The sequence below is a fragment of the Camellia sinensis genome, chromosome 2 (genome assembly GCF_055761805.1).
Source record: "Camellia sinensis isolate YWXY chromosome 2, ASM5576180v1, whole genome shotgun sequence".
Classification (NCBI taxonomy): Eukaryota; Viridiplantae; Streptophyta; class Magnoliopsida; order Ericales; family Theaceae; genus Camellia; species Camellia sinensis.
Window position 1 is genome coordinate 213,852,056 of NC_138962.1, and position 20,840 is coordinate 213,872,895.

At 34.3% G+C, this 20,840-nt stretch overlaps 2 protein-coding genes across 3 annotated transcripts; both read left to right on the top strand.

Annotated features, from left to right (window-relative positions):
- Positions 1 to 7,748: 7,748 nt before the first annotated feature.
- Positions 7,749 to 11,468, top strand: LOC114321940 (pentatricopeptide repeat-containing protein At1g11290, chloroplastic). 2 transcript variants are annotated; one of them, XR_014362527.1, is made up of 3 exons: positions 7,774 to 9,885; positions 11,276 to 11,341; positions 11,436 to 11,468. XR_014362527.1 is itself a non-coding variant. In XM_028269173.2 (1 exon), the coding sequence occupies exon 1, from the start codon at positions 7,963 to 7,965 to the stop codon at positions 9,880 to 9,882; it is 1,920 nt and encodes a 639-aa protein (XP_028124974.2). In that variant the 5' UTR covers positions 7,749 to 7,962; the 3' UTR covers positions 9,883 to 10,027. The 2 variants fall into 2 exon arrangements, 1 of the variants encoding a protein (XP_028124974.2); XM_028269173.2 differs by lacking the exons at positions 11,276 to 11,341; positions 11,436 to 11,468 and having other exon boundaries at positions 7,749 to 10,027.
- A 3,628-nt stretch (positions 11,469 to 15,096) lies between these two features.
- On the top strand, positions 15,097 to 19,800 carry LOC114321937 (rop guanine nucleotide exchange factor 3). The gene is made up of 8 exons (XM_028269172.2): positions 15,097 to 15,532; positions 16,210 to 16,566; positions 16,660 to 16,776; positions 16,926 to 17,083; positions 17,193 to 17,267; positions 17,725 to 18,021; positions 18,271 to 18,615; positions 19,385 to 19,800. Exons 2-8 carry the CDS (start codon positions 16,254 to 16,256, stop codon positions 19,511 to 19,513), a joined length of 1,434 nt encoding a protein of 477 aa, XP_028124973.2. The 5' UTR covers positions 15,097 to 15,532; positions 16,210 to 16,253; the 3' UTR covers positions 19,514 to 19,800.
- The last annotated feature ends 1,040 nt before the right edge of the window (positions 19,801 to 20,840 follow it).

Sequence of the window (20,840 nt, forward strand, 5' to 3'; positions counted from 1 at the left end):
AAGCAAACCTTAAGAATCCCAACACACATTCCTCTCATATTCCAGTTTAATCCAAATCAAAGATATGGTTAAACTTATATGAAACATTTAGACACAACCACATGTGACTTGGTCCAATTTAATTAATTTTGGAGCCTCATTTCCAACTTTTTAAAATAAGAAGTTTGCAATAAATAAAAAAATTGGAAAGCCTAGCTAAGCATACATATATGATTTTAAGAGTCCCACATAGTGCCCTGCCCAATAAATGCCATCAGACATTTATTGAAGTTCTTAGGTATATGAAAGTTGCACTCTTTCATGATGTTGGACACCACTGCTGTTGCTTCATACTGTCAATTTACATTGTGTCACAATTGTTAAATACTCAATGGTGTAAAATAATATAAAGTACTAATCAATTAATCATTCCAATCTTCATATCAACTAATGTCCCAACAAAATTTTAAATTAAAGTTATTCAGTCTGTTTCGGCAATTACATATTTAAAATTTAAAATTTAAAATTTTGTTTTTAAATTTTAATAATTCTATACACGTATAGGTTAAGGCAAAATATGTAATGCTTGTTACATTTGTCAAACCCAAGAACAAGTCTCAACAGCGTGGTGCTGAATTTTTTTTGGGAAGCATTAGCAAGTGGATAGGAAACACTCCCAAATTGTTTAAGGCTATTGATAAAATCAGAAATTTATATTATTTAATGATAAATAACCATGGGAGGCTTAATATTGTCAAGTACTAGATTTACTAATTAAGTTATAATCATAATTTTGACTATGCATGTCTGACTTTTCTTGTATGACTAATGACGATAGAGTTTTTCCAACTACATATACATCATATCTACTGAGTTGCAAAAAATCACTAAATGTCTTTTTCTATCACTGATAAATTATCATTACTAATGATATCCACATTATATATTTAGTCGTGTATCGGCATATAAGTCTATAAATTTTTTTGGTTTTTAAATGTTGTTAAGTCAAAGAATTATCAATACTCTACCATACACCGAAGTTCTTTTTTTTTTTGGGTGGATAATCATACAATGAACTTGGTTCTTATCATAGGGGTCATAAAGCTATATAGCATTAATTATAAGAAGTTTAACTACATTTTTATCTAGTACCAGTTACATGTTTAATGTGGAACACGTTTCACATGATTTTTTCTCTTCCCTTTCCTTTTTCCTTTAATAACTCCAAGGTTCTTTTATTAAAATTACTGTGGACAATGTTTCAAATAGTAATTCTTTTTCTTCTTGTTCCTTTCACTTTCCTTCAATAACTCCAAAAAAGGTTCTTTTATGCTTCCCCTGAAGTTCCATTAGCAATTCCATGATCTATCACAGTGGATTCATGTTCAAGTATTAACCTAAATTCAAAGTGCATTCATGTTCAACTATTTATGCCTTAAGTTTCAAAATGAACTCGTTTCAGTTACTGTCTTTCATTCCGCACAGTAGATTGTATTACTTCACTTTATAACATGAACAAAAAAACCAAATGAATATACAGATGGCGTCCTCCACGTCAAGTGCCACTTCAGCCTGGCCACCAAGGATGTGTGATTGTGGGTTTGGACACTGCGTTGTAAAGATATCAAGATCCGCCAAAAACCCTGGTCGTGCATTCTACGTTTGTCCTAGAAATACGGTGTGTTTGTGTTGCCACTCTCTTATGCACTTAGTCACAAAACTCGTCATTCATTTGTGGTTGTGTCGTATAGTATGCATGCTAACTATCTACTGCAATTTTGTCTAGCAGAGATGTGTGTCGTGGGTTGGTTGGTGTGACGAGTTTCGCAGCACCAGTTTGCGTGCTGACCAGGCACATAATGATGTCGATCAGGGGTTACGAGCGGACGTTGCGCGCATAGATCAGAGCCTACGTATGCTTAGGACTGTCGTCGGTTTTTTGTGTGTCATTGTTTTGGTGTTGTTGTTTCGCATGTGATGTATTGACATGGATATGAACGGCCTAGTTACTTTCTGTATCACATACATACTTTGCCGTCAGTTAGATGTTTTGGTCCTATTACATAAGATTTCCCCAACGTGTAGTACAAATGAACATTGTCTTTCGAAAAGTGTTGTACTGTTTTGTGATTATGTGTTTTAATCGTGTTTACACTTTTATTTCACTTCTCGCCATGCAAACTACATGTACTGTACTTCATTTCTTTGTAATAATTAAATTGTAAATGTTACAAGCAGGACAGGACTACTCATGGCAACAAACCGAACATCACCCCGTACGCCTTCAAAGTATCGAGGTAACGCTGCAAAGGCAACCTAACCCAAGCCAGTCCACAAATGCCAATTCGACAGCGACAATACGAAGCTGTTTCTTCAACTCATCATTGCTGAAATGGAAGGTGGTAATCGACAACCGTGCGGATTGTCCATGGCAGGGTATAAGAACGTAGCAAACAAATTTCTCGAGAAAACCGGCCTACTACATTCAGCCAAACAAATGAAAAACAAGTTTGACAACTTGAAGAAAGATTGGGTCGCCTGGAAGAAGTTGGAGAATGCCAGCCACGGCTTCACAGGGCTTGGGTACGACCATGAGACAGGCTTGATCACTGCACCTGACCATTGGTGGGTGAAAATGCAAGCGGTATGTTTTAACAAAACTTTTATTTTGTTGAGTTTCATAAACTGTTTTGTTATTACATTTCAAGCTGTAGTAAAAATATGTGTTTTCTCCTTCACAGATGAACAGCCGATGTGCTAAATTCAGGACTAAGTTGCTGGAGCACGTGGATCTCATGGAGCGGGTGTACTCTGGCGCAGTAGCGACTGGGAAACATGCATGGACTCCAACAGAAATGCAAGATAATGCTGCTGCTGCGACCAATGCCATGGACGTGGATAGCGGGATGGGACCTCTCAGTGCTGACACACCACCACAGTGGGACCATGACACTGTCGGGGAGAATGTGGTTGATAGTAGCCTATTTGAGGATGCTCCCCCCCAGTCAGCCGTGGACGGATCAGCCAATCCAAAACGGCGCAAGCGGTCAACGCCTGGTACTGTTGCTAGCAGCATGGACAATCTGGTGGAAGTTTTGAGCAAACAAAGTAGGGAAATGAAAATCACGCAGTACGTTGTCACGGGTAAAGGTGACAACACAGTGGGGGATTGTCTTGCACGGCTTATGGGCACGCCTGGATTAGAGCCAGGCGGTAAGTTGTTCTCATTCGCATGCGGTATAATGGATTCACCCGATAATCAGGACATCATCATGGCTCTCCCCTAGAATTACATTGCCAACTGGTTGACAGAGAAGCGTGCATGCACCCCGGCCAATGTTGGCAGGGATCATGACGGGGGGACACGGCTGTTCGGGAGTGGTGGTGCTGTTGACTTGGACTAGGCCGTTGTGGTTAGATTGTCATGTTACTATTTGCTTATCATGAGACTGTAGTATATTATGTGTGTTTGTATCGTGCTCTTTTTTTTTTTTTCTTTTCGATGGTGAAGTCTGGAGACAGTTTGCATTTATTTTATTTTTGTGTAGACGTGTATGTATGCTTCTGCAGGACTTTGCAGGCTTATTTTGGTTTGTGGTGCTTTTATTTTGGTATGGACGTGTATCTATGATTCAGCAGGACTTTGCAACCAATATGCGAGTATACACGTCGCAAGGTGGCATTACTTTGGAACCGATGTGCTAAATTACCTAAAAATAGTTACATTTCTTTAATTAACATATTAATTTTTTATTATTTTTATTTGTTGTGTAAACTTATATATTGAAGTTATTTAATATAGTCAGAGAAGTACTTACATTTCAAGAATTTGCAAATTTATTTATTTATTGGGTGCTTCGTATTTATTTAATGCAAAAACAAAAAAAATACGACGACAAGTAGTTACATTTCATTACTTGCCTTATTTATTATTTATTAATTTTATTTTTTGTCTAAACTTATATATTCAAATTATTTAATACAGGCAGAAAAGTACTTACATTTCAATGATGTGCAAAATTATTTATTTATTGGGTGCTTCGTATTTATTTAATGCAAAAACATTTTACTAGTTTCATTATCTTATTTATTCATAGTTAAAAAATTATGTACATAAATTTTTCCCAAAACACTTCACATCAGTATATGAAAAAGTGGATGTGTCATACGTCTCTGAAAAGCACATGGAAGTTACATGCTTATATGCAAGCATGCAAATACAAATTGTACAAACCTGCAAAGCATTCACATGGTTTTGTTTCTTTCTACTACTCTTCCTTACATTTCACATGCCCACAGTAGCCTACGTTGATTTGGTCATTGAAGTGGCTTCCGCAGGAGTGTTATATATCATGGAGTTGTGAAACTAATTTCGCCAGTTAAAAGTTACAACTAGTAGTTCTGATTTCATATAATTTGCAACGTCTATAGATGCAGAAGAGGGTACTAGCTCGGGAGTCGTACGCAATGGCCAAATAAATGCTTGGATACGAGAGACGATCGGAGAAATGGAGTCGACGACATCAATGATTTTGATGGAAGTTGCTCGTGTTGCCAACGAGTACGCGTACGTTGACAGGACTCCGTTTCACACTTCCGCATTGACTGGTAGCATGTGGATGCAGGAGATGCTTGGAGGAAGGAATGAAGCATTTCAGCGAAATTTTCGAATGTCACAGGAGGTGTTCTTGATGTTGTGCAAGACATTAGTTGAGGATTTTGGCCTTCCAATACCACAGCGTCCTCATGGTATACACGTAGTTGAGAGTGTCGGCATGTTCATATTCGTGTTACGGGGCTTCACGAGTTGGGACATAGAAGACCGTTTTCAACACTCGGGGGAAACTGTCTAGCGTCATGTAATGCGAGTTCTTAAAGCGATGAAGTTGTTGACAAGAGTACACTGCCGACCGACAAGGTCACAACACAGTAGACATCCGTACTTGGAGTCCCGACGAAAATATTTCTCATTCAAAGTGAGAGTATTTATTTTTGGCACATTTAATCATGAGTAGTACCCGATTTCGGAAAGTAAGGCAAACTTATTTTGGGTAGTAACATTTTTCCATATTTATGATAATGTGTGAAATTTCAGGACTGTATTGGCGCGCTTGACGGCACACATGTGGAGGCACATCTCCCTCCTCAGGAGGCACCGCCATATTTTGGCCGTAAAGGACGGCACACGCAAAACATACTCGCAGTGTGTGATTTCGATTTGTGTTTTATTTTTATATCTTGCGGATGGGAGGGAAGTATGCATGACAGTAGAGTTTTTAACGAAGTCACACAGGACCCAGCCAAACAATTCCCCATGCCAGAGGAGGGTAGGATGAACGACACAATTTTTTTTTGTTTGTATTAGTTGTGTGCATTTGGTATTTGTAATTGACCACCGTACTAATGTGAAATTATCAACATGCAAGCAGGAAAATATTACCTTGTTGATGCGGGATACAAGAACCAAAAAGGATTTTTGGCGCCGTATAAGGGATGCCGGTACCATCAAGAAGTGTTTCGCGCAACCGGACGACCAAAAAATGCAAACGAACTTTTCAACACGGTGCACTCCTCCTTACGGAGTGCAATTGAACGTACGTTCGGCGTATGGAAAGCGCGATGGGGATTCATACATAACATGCCGCGACATGATTTCGGGAAAGTGCAGGTGCCATTGGTTGGGGCTTCAATGGCGATACATAATTTGATACGCCGCAACTCGAGCGACGATGAAGCATTCAACAAGGTTGCGAATGCAGAGACTTTTACATTCAACGACATACCAAACGTTGACGGTCTTGGTGATGATGATGATGGTGAACCAGAGGGCGACGATGACGTACATATGAACGAAGTAAGGAAATCAATACGGAATGAATTAGTGCGACATCGGCGTGAACTTGGGTTGTAAATCCCGTTCCCACATTACGAGGTGATGGCAAACGAAATGAATGTGTAACAATAATTAACAAAACTGTCATAATAATTGTTAAGAAAGTTACTCCTCGTATTTTGGTCTTTTGCAAAATTTGTTTGGATAATTCGGTAATTATTTGTATTACAAAAATAATACAGTTAGTAATAAACTTGTAATAATAATTAAAAAAAATTCAAAAAACAAAGAATAATAAATTTGTAATAATTAAAAGTATCTGGTCAAATTTGGAACCCATAGAGTATATAAAAAATAATACATTTATTAGTAATAAACTTGTGATAATAATAAAAAAAATTTTGAAAAATAGAGAATAATAAATTTGTAATAATTACAATTATTTGGTAAAATTTGGAAATTGTAGCATATATAACAAAAATACATTTAGTAATAAACTTGTAATAATAATAATAAAAATTTAAAGAAATAGAGAATAATAAATTTGTAATAATTAAAAGTAGTTTGTAAAATTTGGTAATTGTAGAATATATAAAAAAATTATACATTTATTAGTAATAAACTTGTGATAATAATAATAAAAAATTAGAAAAATAGAGAATAATAAATCTGTAATAATGAAAATTATTTGGTAAAATTTGGAAATTGTAGAATTATAACAAAAGCACATTTAGTAACAAACTTGTAATAAAAATAATAAAAATTTAAAGAAATAGCGAATAATAAATTTGTAATAATTAAAAGTAGTTGGTAAAATGTGAAAATTGTAGAATAATAAAAAAATTATACATTTATTAGTAATAAACTTGTGATAACAATAATAAAAAATTAGAAAAATAGAGAATAACAAATTTGTAATACTTAAAATGATTTGATAAAATTTGAAAATTGTAGAATATATGTATAAAAAAAATACATTTAGTAATAAACTTGTAATAATAATAATAACAAATGAGATCTTACAGAATAATAAATTTGTAATAATTAAAAGTATTTGGTAAAATTTGGGAATTGTAGAATATATAACAAATAATACATTTAGTAATAAACTTGCAATAATAAAAAAAAAATCATAAAAAAAAGAATAATACATTTGTAATAATTAAAAGTATTAGGCAAAATTTTGGAAATGCTAGAATAATATATAAAAAGGGGGAAAACTTGCAAACATGTGCACCCAGCAACGTTGCAAACACTGTTCACATAGTGAAGGGTAGAATCGTAATTTCCGGAAAAAGGTAAGGGTATTTTCGTCATTTTGCATTGATTTGACAGTTTTAAAAAATATTAAACAAAAAATCTAAAAAGTCGGCTTTTTACTAACTTCCCAAACCACATCCAAAAAAGCCAAAAAGTTTTATAAAAAGCCAAAAATCAGCTTTTTACCAACTTCCCAAAACAGCCCTAAGACTCTAATCCATCATTTGAACATCTCAAATTCACATATGATTTGACCACACCTCAACCAATCAAAATCACTCACGTGGCATCTTGGCTAACCACATAGGCCACGTGGATAACTCAAAATTACATCCCTACAACTCTCTTTTCATCACATACGAATTATATCATTTACGCCACATCATTTATAATTTAATCACAATGTTCATAATATAAACTATAATAGTTCATAAATTTCACTTTAATGTACACATTCTAAATTTATTATTTGTAACTTTCACAATAAAAATTCATAATTTTCTTTGAAAAAAGGCATAATTTTAATTTTCTTAACCATGATTAAAAAAAAACAAATGTAATAATTAAATAAAATATAAGACATAATTAAAAAAAAATATGAATCATAACTTAAAAAAATTAACCATAATTAAAAAAATAATATAAATAAAAATACATGTACAGAATTTTTAAAGCAGTGTATATTGTTTTACAATGACAACTTTTCAGCCGTTTACCCAAAATCGGGTCAGTCCATTGAAATCTATTCACGACTTCTCCCTCTCTCTCTCTCTCTCTCTCTCTCATGAGCTTGCTGTGTCCTCTGTGCTGATAACTTTCTCAGACCCACAACGGTAAAACCTCTTTTCCATCTATATATCTGTAGAAAATCATAATTCTGAGTTCATCAGATGTATCCTCTTTTTCGAAAGGCACACAAACTGTTCGACGAAACGACCCAATGGTGCCATTTTATGCGGAACTCGATACATTGTTTCTCACAGAGTACATTGTTTAAAACCCATTCGTATTTTGAAGACCCAATTGAATTTTTCGGTGAAAATCGAAGTGTTATATCTTGGACCTCAAAAATCTCCAGCTTGGTGAGGAGAGATAAGCCCGAAGAGGCCATTGGGTTGTTCAAAACCATGCTTTTAAGTGAGCAAAGGCCAAATTATGTGACAATTTTGAGCATCGTACGGGCTGTTGGGGCTTCTGGTTTTGAAAATATGACGCGGGTAATTCATGGGTTGTTGATAAAAATGGGTTTTGAATCAGAAACGTCGGTTGTAACCACCCTTCTAGGTGTTTACTCTAGTTGGGATGTTGAAATTGTGTGGAAGCTGTTTGATCAGGTGCCCGATAAAGATATGGTTTTGTGGAATGCAATGCTTTCGGTATGCACGAAGAGTGGGCAACACATTGAGGCCTTTGAGATTTTCAGAGAAATGCAATACAATGGTGTCCAACCGAGCCATGTGAGCATTGTAAGCATACTACCTGCTTGTGGTGCTCTTGCCACTTTGTCATTTGGCAAGCAAATACATGGTTTCTCAATAAAAAGACAATATTATTTTCTTACCAATGTTCAAAACTCACTTGTAGATATGTATGCAAAATGTGGATATCCTGAGACCTCCATTCAAGTTTTCAATAGAATTGAAAACAAGGACCTTGTCTCTTGGAGGACTATGATTCATGGGTGTATCGAAAACAAATGCCCAAGAGCGGCATTGAATATGTTCTCCGGGATGCAATCTTGGTGTTTCAAACCCGATGAAGTTATAATGTTGGATGCAATTGGAGCATGTGGAGAAGAAGAAAAGTTTACTTTTGGTATGGGACTTCATGGGTACATCCTAAAAAGTGGATTCTTGGCTTTTGTTTCAGTCATGACTGCACTTCTCCAAATGTACGCAAAGTTTGGTGAAATTGGGTCTGCTAGGATTTTATTTAGTCAGATCCAAAAGAAAGATTTTATCGCGTGGAGTGCCATGATCTCAGCATATGCACAGAGTGGACATTCTTTGAAAGCTTTAGATACCTTCAAAAAGATGCAATCAACAGACGAGAAGCCAAATGAGATCACTTTCGTGAGTGTATTACAAGGTTGCTCTTCCATGGGAGTTCAAGAGCTCGGGGAGAGCATCCATGCACATATGACTAAAGCCGGCTACTCATCAAATGCATTTTTAATATCAGCATTGATTGATTTATATTGCAAATTTGGAAGGATAAGGCAAGGAAAGGCCATTTTTGATGAGATTCTAATAAAAGATCTTGTATGTTGGAGTTCAATGATCAACGGTTATGGGATAAATGGGTATGGAAATGAAGCTCTAGAGACTTTCTCGAACATGTTGAATTGCGGGATAAAACCCAATGAGGTGGTCTTTATTTCTCTTCTATCTGCTTGTAGTCATTGTGGGTTAGAGAATGAAGGTTGGAATTGGTTTTATGCCATGGAAAAGATATATGGTATTACTCCAAAACTTGCCCACTATGCTTGTATGGTGGATTTGCTTAGTCGTCAAGGACATGTAGAAGATGCTCTTGAATTTGTGAAAAGTATGCCTATTGAGCCTGATAACAGAATTTGGGGAGCTCTTCTTGCTGGTTGTAGATCAATTTGTGGGTCCATTGAGATTGCAGAATTTGTGGTTGAACAGCTCGTTTGCTTGGACCCAGAAAATACTAGTTATTATGTGGTTTTGTCGAACTTGTATGCAGAGCAGTGTAGATGGGAAGATGTGGAAAGGATGCGGAAATTGGTAGACAAGAAGGGATTGAGGAAGGAAACAGGATATAGTATAATTGAAGCCAATTCATAACATGTATACTATGAGAAAGATTAACTGCAATTGATTATTCTCTCAACAGTTTTAATTTTGTTTTTCTAACTATTTGTAAAAAACTGGAAATAATTTGTAGAATTTATTTTCTAAACGAAAAATCATACTTTTTTTTTTTTTTTCATTTTCTTCTGCTGGATTGCTTTTTGAATTTTATGCCCCGGTTCATATCCTAGTTGGGTTTTGTATGTACACAATGCAACACACCATATATCTATGAAAGAAGTTCATGAGGGTGCGATATTTTATCCTTTGTAAGCCAATTTGTGAATGCAGTTATATTTTATAGTGGCTAGTAGAGGATTGGATTGGAGCTCTAACCCCTTCCTTCACCTTTCTGAGAATAGGCGCGTTTATTTTGGGATTAAATAGATGGGAGGGGATTAGGATGGAGGTAGGGTTATTTAGTGTTTTGTTTGTTTGTAGAGTTGGGGAGGGGATTAGGATAGAGGAGGTGATATAAATGGAGGTTGGAAGGGGGATTGAGATGGAGGAGGTGGAGGTGGAGATAGTATTAGAAAAATAATGAGGGGATTAGAAATTTTTTTATTTTTTTATTTTTTTTATATTGGGAATTTTTTTAAAATATTAATGTTTAATTTTTTATATTTTTTTATTTATTTTATTATTTTATATAAAAATAACTTAACAATTCCTACACTAACAACTATCATCAAAACAAACACAATTTTAGTTAATCCCCTCACTATCAATCCCCTCACTAACAATCCCTTTACTATTAATCCCTTTCATTTTACCTCTGAAAACAAACGGGGCCAAATTGTTCTTACTATCTCTTTTCCCACCCTTCTTTCTCTGAAGTAAATAAGAATTTACATATTTATTGCATGTGCTGTTATATTTTGTAGCGGCTTAAGTCAAGGATTAATAACTAATTGAAAGCTAATAAATTAACTATCGTAACCCCTGTTTATCATTAATTTCTTTGTTCCAATATAAATATGTAGAGATCTTTTCCCTATTTGTTTAATTCATGTCCTGTTCTCATGAAAGAAAGAATACTTGAAGTACTTGTTATTGGTGCAAAAGGCATTAGACACACCAATATTATTGGTGCTCTCTCTGTCTCTGGGTTTTAAATATTAGCCAATATGTATCGAGATTTTGGACTTTTTAATATCAATATTCACTAATATATTTTTTGATACTGTCTGACATAAGCCGATACATGACTGTATCATTGATATTAATATTTATCTCAATACCGTTATTTAAAACCATGCTCTCTCTCTTTTAGTTGATCATAGATGCAATGTCTATGCAATTCACATGGGGTGTAGAATTCATTTTGGTTCTCCATTTGGAATATTTTTCTCTATGTTTTGTTCTAATTGGAACCTTATGTTCACAGGGAGACCAGCCTATTATGTCGTCGTTGAATGTGGAACTCAAGTGCAAAGAAGCAAAATTTCGAAAGGTCCAGTTCTTGATGATCTTTTCTTCGTTTTTTTCTTGTTCTCGATGCTAATATGCTCTGATTATATCCTAGTTATACAAATTCATTGGTGCAGGTAATCACAAAGAAAAAGAAATATACTGGAACCAAAAATTCACATTTGAATTTCCGCCTACTGAATTGGAAAACATGAGTCACCTTAAATTCAAAATCATGGACAAGAAATATTTCACTGACGGTGGATTTGTTGGTGAAACCATGTAAATAGTTCTAACTCAGTAGCATGTTCTTACTTTCAAATTTTTTTCTTTGTTAATCATCGTCCATATAATGCTTTCATAGTCTTTATTAACCTAAATTTTGCATTTTGTGAAAATGATCACAAATTTAGGGTTTGATTTATTTATTTTGTATCTAAAATTATTATGGATGAATATACAATTGGTAGTCATAATTTTGAACATAGTACATTCGAATACATGGCATTTAATTTTTTTTTTAGAGATTTGATGAGATATGTATAATGGGGTTTGTGCAATAATGCTTACTTATGGTGATTATGAACATCCATTTGTTCGCGAAATGGGGTTTGTTAAAATCCATTTGTGTTTTTTCAGATTTTTGTCGCGTAACTGTATTAATATTGTTATTTGTTATTATTAATTAATTAATCTTTCGCATTGTAGAGTTTATCTCCGAGGGTTAATTGTGGAGGGAAATGACAAGAAAATTGTAGAAATAAGACCAACTCCATACAATGTAGTGCTCGAAGATGACACCTACAAAGGACAAATAAAGATTGGGCTCAAATTCATCCCTAATGTAAGATTGCTTAGACATATATTCTATTTGTTTCTTTCTATGATGAATTTTTTTTGAACTTTTAGGTTAACAAGAAAATATATATGACCACTGTGATTTTGCAGAAAGAAGATTCTACGGAAAAAAGAATATTTGTCAAAGAGGAGCAAGAATTAGGGCAATCGATATGCGAGAGATTCATGAATCTCTGGAGAATCCCATGGAGGAGGTTCTTGTTTTTCTGTGAAAATACGAGTTCTAATGACAAACAAAAGCAAGTTTAAAGGCAATTGAGTTGTAATATGGATAGTGTATGTGACCTTTGGCTTCATTGTTTTATGTGCTTGTTGGTTCATCTTTTCCTTCGCTCTTGTGAATCCATCAACCAACACTAGCTAAGGGCTCTTAAATTAGTCCAGAACAAAATATTTAAATTTGATTTTTTTCTTCTTCAAAATTTTGAAAAATCTTTGGGTTGTGTTTCAATGCTGAGTTTGCTGAGATAAAAGAAAATGAAAGGAAAAACAGAGCTATAGCCCAGAAGGTATCTTTAAGTTAAATATATCGTCGTCGTCTTATAAATTCATCATGTTATCATTTGTATCTGATGTAGAATGCTAACAACTATATATCAAGAGGTCTGCAAACCCAAAAAAAATGGATCAAAAAATAACCCAGAATGTGCAATCTAAGGACATAATTCATTCATGGACTGATTCCACAAAGAAAAGATTAAATCTACACCCTCCATTTCAAATTCTGTAGCATTTTTTGATTACTCTTACATGGTTCATGGACTTTTCTATTATATATAAAGTGCTCTTCCAAATCAATACTTGGGGGAGCAAGGCACTGAGGTGGGCTGATAGATGGAAGCAGCAGGCACAGAGACTCCCTTAGTGGATGAAGACCACTATGACAAAGGCAATGCCTCTTCTATGGTCACACCACAAAAGGTCAAGGCCGCTCAAGAGTGAAAATTCAGTAGGATATTATAAAAAAATGTTCTTCCAAATGATTCAGAAGCCTCCTAAAACCCTCCAAAAGAATGGCTCCAAGTATAGAATTTATTCTCTTTTTTTTTCTCCATTAGGGGGAAAAAAAAAAAAAAAGGAGTGATCAAACAACTCTCTTCAGGTGTGATTATAAGAATCTCTACCTAATAGAAGTCGAACATGAAGGACCTAGACAAGTTTGATAACACGGGAGTACTGCACACGAAATATCTACAAACATTTACCCAAGACAAAGTTGAATCATAGCTGATAATTCTACTATAAACATAATAACAAGAAATTGACAAACTAAAATTAGAGGACAAAAGTTTTCTTTCTTGAATGCATCCAGAGAGTAACATCCAATTATTTGATGATTTGAGAATGAAGTGAGGGAGACAATTGTATTTTTGATAATTCAGTGTTCGGCCTATTGGACCTACTAATTCAAAGGACCAATTAAAACGGAACAAAGTTCCGTATGAACTAGTCTCAAAGAATTATTTGCATTTAGAAAGTTTTAAACCTAAGACCTTGAAGAGAGCATACCCTAGATCCCAAGTCTTGACCATCCAACCAACCCCTTGTGGCTGTGAGACAGATAATTGTTTAATAATATCAGTCTCAAACTTTACTATAAGTATGAATTTTGTACATTGGGGTACAATTTTATTATAATTATTTTTCTAAACTATGATTTTTATTTTTTTTATTTTTGTCTTGCACCCAAAAGTAGGTAATGTATTAAATTATAATAGAAGTGCTTGACCTAATTGAAGATTTTTCAATTGCGTTAATTGTATGATACCTCCATATGCCATGGATAGAACAAAAGTGTCACTAAGTCTCCATTTAATGGCAAGCACGTCTATGTCACGACCTCATTCTCAAAGAAGAAGAGGTTTTATTGTCTTTTTCAAGTGTGAAATATTTCACATGCCTCTGAAGCTTAACCTCCGACAGACCTAACTACCACACATCATATTAAATTCCCAAGAACATGCAATTTGGACACACCTTTAATGTAATAATAATTAAACGAAAAATAATTTACAAAAGAAAACAATATACAACTCTACCTTTTAAATTAATTTCTAATATTCAATTATGTGTAAAAGAGATGATTGACATTAGAGATTACATGAGAAAGAAAGTATTGCCTTAAATATTTTAATACACTGTCACATCTTATAAAATATATTGTATACATAAAATACATCTATTAAATGATGTGCTATTGTTGCCATTATAAGTCACAATAATAGAAGTTTTGAAGAAATTATTCTGTCTTTTTGGAATTTCATGTTGGCTGGATACCTAACGAATAACATGAGGCTAAATGAGTATATGGCCCAAAAATTAAGGACATGGCGGACAAATTATAGAATATCATTGAACGGACATACAGACAGTGGTGTTTTGGACCTACTAGATAATTTTCGGATGTTTTGAGTTGAAATGAAATGATCATAAAAAGCCATGTTATCGTGTATGAAAAAAATTCTATTTGTATAGCGTTACTCTAAATATTTTTTCTTTTTCTTTTTCTTTCATTACAAAAAATAGCATTAATTTGTGCACATAATTTTTCACCGGAGTGAAAGTGATATTTTACTATTTAAATGTCATTTTAATAGATAATTAATTACGAAAAATGCTATTCTATTCATAATTTTAATATAGAATATTTCGACATTTCAATAATTAAAATGTCATTTGAATGAATATCATGTTTTAAAATGACTAGTCACAAAGCAGTTGTAATACATATTTTATATACTATTATTCTTTTATTACTAATAAAAACACAAAATAATAAAAGAAGCAAAAGCAAAAGAGAGAAAAAAAAAAAAAAATCATCATTTTCTTTGAAGAAAGTGCAAAAGTTCTGAACTAGATGGAAGCATCTGTGGGACCATTTCATGCACATCCAGAAGTTGAAAGTCTTATTATAAAAAATGTGAATCATTTGAGTTCATCATCATACAATCAATACAATTCGAGTACCACATTCTCTCTCCATTATTCCAATTTTATATATATACATTCTATTCCTCATTATCCTTATTCAATCAAAATCAATATTAATATCCTTCCACTTCTAAAGCTTTCTTGGGAGGGTTTTGTTATGTAGTCTGAAAGTCAGCACGCAAAAATTCTCTTCAGATCTTGTCTATCAGCTATTTTAGCAACTGGGTTGGTCTTATTTGAATCGATAAAGACGGGTTTGCAATCGGACGGCTAGAATTTGTTGTTGTTGATGATCATGGTGTTTTTTTCTTGTTTGTTCAAAGAAAGTAGACTTCTTTTGGAAAGAAAAAGAAAAGGTTTCATGAGTTCATAGGAGGGAGGGAAGGTTTCAAACGGAACTTCAATGGCTTTTAACGGCTCAAATTCAAATCTTGCTCTATTAAAGGTAACTTAAATAATTGATTTACCGTTACTTTTTCTGAAAACCGTTGCCTTTGAATTTTCAAATTTTAGTTATTCACTTTGCTTTTTTACACATTCATGCTTTCCTGCAAATTTCAGTTGAATTATTCAAAATTTTCAGGTAACAATGACACATGATAGACCTTTTTTTTTTTTTGCTTTTTTCTCCTAAAGATTTGTCTTGCTTTTTCATGAATGAACTCTGTAATACAAGTTGATTCAAGGGTAGTTATTGTAAGTAAATACCATATATATAGAGAGAGAGAGGGAGAGAGGGAGAGAAATATTCACCCTGTTCCTTTTCCTTTCCAAAATATTCTCTCTTTTCTTTTCTTTTTTTTCCTTCAAAAAAATAGAAATTAGTTTGATATGATAAAAAACAAAGACCACTTGTTATTTTGATATAATTTTTAAAAATGTTAAAATATTTTTTTAGTGTTTATTTTCGTTAAACTAATTTCAATTTTTTCAAAGTAAACATGCTTGCTTGAGTATGAAAATAATATACAGTATATAAGCGTGAGAACACTTTCACCTCCACAGCTAGTCTTCGAGACCGAGTTCTGTCACGGTTGTCGTGTTAGATAGCCATGAACTCCAATCATTAGAAATTTTGGAACAGGTTTAATCATTTTGTAACATTTTCATTACCATATGCAGATTTGAGTATTTAAACCAAGTCCTTCAAGAGAAAGTCTCAAAAAATGGACAACTTGTCTAATTCGGATGAGAATTATGATCTGGGTTATCAAGCTTCACCTTCTTCCGTGGATCAAACTGACAATTCACCCTCTGGAACTACTGGGTTTTGGACGATGAGCACAGATTCTTTCACATACTGCAGAACAAACTCTGAGATGTCAGGCTGCTCGCAGCCAACTGACGACCAAAGCAGCCCGGGAACACCATCCCCGCTGTGGCCGCTGAGAAAAACTCCTATTCTTAGCAGACTGGGCATCAGGCAGCAAACGAGCCGGTTGGGCGACAAACCTGACGATAACGAGCCGGTGGATTTAGGTGAGCTTTCGGGTAAATTCTTATGTTAAAAAAAAAAAATTAGCGTTCAAAGAAATACAGGATTGCTGATCTTGTTGTGAAAACACTTCCCAGAACTTGAAATGATGAGGGAAAGATTTTCCAAGCTTTTGCTCGGTGAAGACATGTCCGGAAGTGGGAAAGGTGTCTGCACCGCTGTTACGATTTCTAATGCCATAACCAACCTCTATGGTATGTTTTTTCCGACCTTATACCGATAAATTACTAATATATTGGCTGATACTGTCCTATGATCGTATAGCTGATATAGATACATTTCCCGATACTGTTATTTAAAACCGTGGTTCTATCTCATTTTCTAGTCATGTTGTATGCTGCAGCTTCTGTGTTTGGTCACCATCTCAAATTAGAACCTCTAAATCCTGAGAACAAGTTGATGTGGAAAAGGGAAATGAATTGCCTTCTATCCGTATGTGATTACGTCGTCGAATTCATCCCAACCACATCACAAAATTTACATGATGGAACGGCGGTTGAGGTTTTTTTTTTTTTTTTTTGAATCTTGTAAATTTCAAAAAGGGTACTTATGAATTTTACCATTTTCGCGTGTTTTAGCGTAAGGTGTTGATTCGTCTTTTCTTTTCCAGGTGATGGAAAGCAGACCGAGATCAGACATTTACATCAACCTCCCTGCATTGAGAAAGCTAGACTCGATGCTTGTGGTAAGACAAGTTTCATTCTCTTGAAACAGAAAAAGAGCTACTCTGTCTCCAAACAGGGGTGTGCATTAACACCCTGCAATAATGAATCATATTGCATTTTTCAATTGGTTGTGTTTCGGTTAAACCGTGTTCATTTATTTGTTTTTATTTTTTTTGTGTGTGGGTGTTTTCGGAAACAAAACAATGAAAAGTTCCAGAACGAATTTCGATTTCATATCATTTTTCACCTTTTGTTGTTTCCTAAATTGAGTTTGATTTTTCATGAAATTTTCTCAAAAATAATTTTAGGAAGCCGTTTGCCAAACAAGTTTTTTTTTATAAAAAGGAAAGTGATGTTTGTCTGTGTTTTATTTTCTTCATTTTATGTTTTATGTTTTCATTTTTCAAAAAAACACATAAAACTTGTTTAAACAGAGTAACCCTGTTTTAACTCTGTTTTCATTTTCTTAAAAAACAGGACATGTTGGATAGCTTCCAAGAAACTGAGTTTTGGTATGCAGAACAAGGAAGTATGTCAGGTAATTCAACGCGTACTGGTTCATTCAGACGGGTCATTCATCCTCAGCGTAAAGAGGAAAAGTGGTGGCTTCCCGTGCCTTGTGTTCCGCCTGACGGCCTCTCTGAGAAATCAAGGAAACACTTGCGAAAAAAGCGCGATTGCGCGAATCAAATTCACAAAGCTGCCATGGCTATCAATGGTACAATCCTATGTGAGATGGAAATTCCAGACTCATATATGGCATCACTTCCTAAGGTTAGTCCACCATGCTTTGATTCTATCCATTTTTCTGTTGAATAAGATCAGAAATACAAAAAATCGATCACAGACTCAGACACAAAATACATATATGACGGATAATAAAACTCATCCCATTATGTGTATTTTGTGTTCCATTCTGTGTTTGTATCAAACCCGTTTTCTGTTTTTAAATTCCACCCTTCTTTGCATTAGTTTAGCAAATTTTCTGACTTCACATGCCATGTGGGAAAATTTTGTTTTCAGAGTGGAAAAGCGAGTTTAGGCGATACAATCTACCGATACATGTGTGTTGTAGACAAATTCTCCCCCGATTATCTGCTTGACTGTCTGAACATGAGCTCAGAGCACGAAGCGCTCGAGCTAGCAGACAGAGTCGAAGAATCGATGTATACATGGAGGCGTAAAGCATTCATGAGCCATTCAAAATCGTCATGGGACATGGTTAAGGATTTCATGTCTGACATTGATAGAAGTGACAAAAACCAAGTTTTAGCAGAGAGAGCAGAGGTTTTGTTGTTCTGTTTGAAGCAGAGGTACCCTGAACTTTCACAAACAAGCTTGGATACATGCAAGATTCAATACAATAAGGTAAGCATGTGTAATTTTTATGGTTATTGATACGTTGAAGTGATGAATCAAAAGTGCATTTTCCAATTGCTTATGTTTTTTTTTTTTGGGTTTGTGTTTTTGGAAACAAAACATTAAAAAGGTCCAAAACACTTATCGGTTTCATGTTTTCACTTTTGTTGTTTCCTAAAATGAAGGCCTTTTTCATATACATATATATATATATATATATATCAAAAGTAGTTTTTTTTGGAAACTCAATTTTTTTTTTTCTTCCAGAAAATAGTGTTTGGTTGTGTTTTCATTTTTTGATTTTTTTTTCTTTGGGGAATTGTTTCCGAAAACTATTTTCGAAATATTTTTTTGAAAACAACTCACTATTTCAAAAATACTAAAAAGTTGTTTTTGAATTTCCAAAAACCATTTTGCACAAAAATGATAGATGTTTTCAAACTTTCCATTGTTTTATTTTCCGAAAACACACACACCAACAAACAAACAAGCAAACAAACAAAAAATTGAAAAATGCACAAAATACATTGTTGCCAACACGCTCACTTCACTGGGATGAATGCAGTACTGGCAAAACTGCATTTTGTAAAAATTATGTGTTTGTAATATTACTATTGTGTGACAATCGTCTTGTTTAAAATTAACAAACCATGGTATACAGTTGTGAGATTTTACATGTTTGTGTGAATATTACTCTCTTCTTCTTCTTTTTTCTTTTTTCTTTTTTTTTTGATGTGAGTATTACTTTGAGAAGTAATAAAGTGTTGCAATTTTATAGGATGTGGGGCAAGCAATCCTAGAGAGCTACTCAAGGGTGTTGGAAGGTTTGGCATTCAACACTGTTGCTTGGATTGATGATGTCCTCTTTGTAGATAAATCCACAAAGAACAACCAACAAGACCAATAGAAGAAACAACTACAAGAAGAACAAATGCCCAAGTTTCAATGAATTCTTGCAAGAGAGGAAGCTCATTATATGGAGTAAAACCTTAATTACTCTTTTACAAGAATCTAAAATGAGTTGTTTTTTTGCATGCCCTATAAAGCCAATTTGTTCGATGTAATTTGAGAAGCATTTTTCAGTATTCTAGTTTCAGATTTGTAACCTGGAGTTGCATGTTATGTTACTTGAAATGCAGATAGTTCTAATATAAGGAATAGAAATGACAACATGGTATGTCACATGTTATAAAATGTGGTATGATAGTTCTAATATTTTTTCATATTAAGTTGTAAAATAAAAATAATGGAAAACCAATCAAAGCTTATTAAATTGCTTTGCAAACATGGAGTATATAGAGATTAAAGTTATGTTTCGATTATGAATTTGTGTAAAGATTTTTTTTTTTTTTAAAGGAAAGAAAAATGTGAATGAAATACAAGTTAATCTTTTTTGCCATTACAATATTTCTTTTTATTTATTTTTTTTTTTTTTGTTCCATTCTATGTTCGTAGCAAAACTGTTTTCTGTTTCTAAATTCTACCCTTCTTTACATTAGTCTTGAAAATTTTCTAACTCCACATCCCACGTTGGAAAATTTTGTTTTCAGAGTGGAAAAGCAAGTTTAGGCGATACAATCTACCAATACGTGTATGGTGCAACCAAATTCTCCCCCGAGTATCTGCTTGACTGTCTGAACATAAGTTCAGAGCACGAAGCACTCAAGCTAGCAGAAAGAGTCAAAGCATCGATGTATACATGGAGGCGTAAAGCGTTCATGAGCCATTCAAACTGGGTGGGCTAATAATTGATTGAGCGTACCAGTCCCTGATAACCTTCTTTTTCTCCCCATAACGCTTTGGATTTCCACATCTCCGGAAGCATAACCACCTACAAATCCACCGTTCCAATAGTTACAAAAGGCAAGTATGGAGGCAAAAAATACTAGAAACACTTTTTTTCTCCTCATAAGAGGAGATAAAAATATGTAAACAATGAACTACCACTCCTACATTTTCCCCCCCTCTTTACCTTTTTTTTCCTTATCTTGGCACATAACTTGACAACCCCATAGCACCACCTGCATACATAAATTGTAATGTCATGGCTCAATTTAAGCACCTGGCTCAGCATGACCCAAATGCATCAAGGTGGGTTGCGATTATAATTTGAACAGAAGGGCAATTTTTTAAATCTAAAATAGAAGACAATACCTGGTAGTTCCCCTTTGTTTGCAACTCATTGATGGAACCAATAAAGGAGCATAGAACAGGACTCCGCATTCAACACCTTT

Excerpts from the sequence above, each read along its gene's own strand:
- LOC114321940 (XM_028269173.2), top strand. The coding sequence starts at position 7,963 with ATGTATCCTCTTTTTCGAAAGGCACACAAACTGTTCGACGAAACGACC.
- LOC114321937 (XM_028269172.2), top strand. The coding sequence starts at position 16,254 with ATGGACAACTTGTCTAATTCGGATGAGAATTATGATCTGGGTTATCAA. Across the intron at positions 16,567-16,659 it reads TAACGAGCCGGTGGATTTAG|AACTTGAAATGATGAGGGAA; the intron begins GTGAGCTTTCGG and ends AACACTTCCCAG. Across the intron at positions 17,268-17,724 it reads AGCTAGACTCGATGCTTGTG|GACATGTTGGATAGCTTCCA; the intron begins GTAAGACAAGTT and ends CTTAAAAAACAG.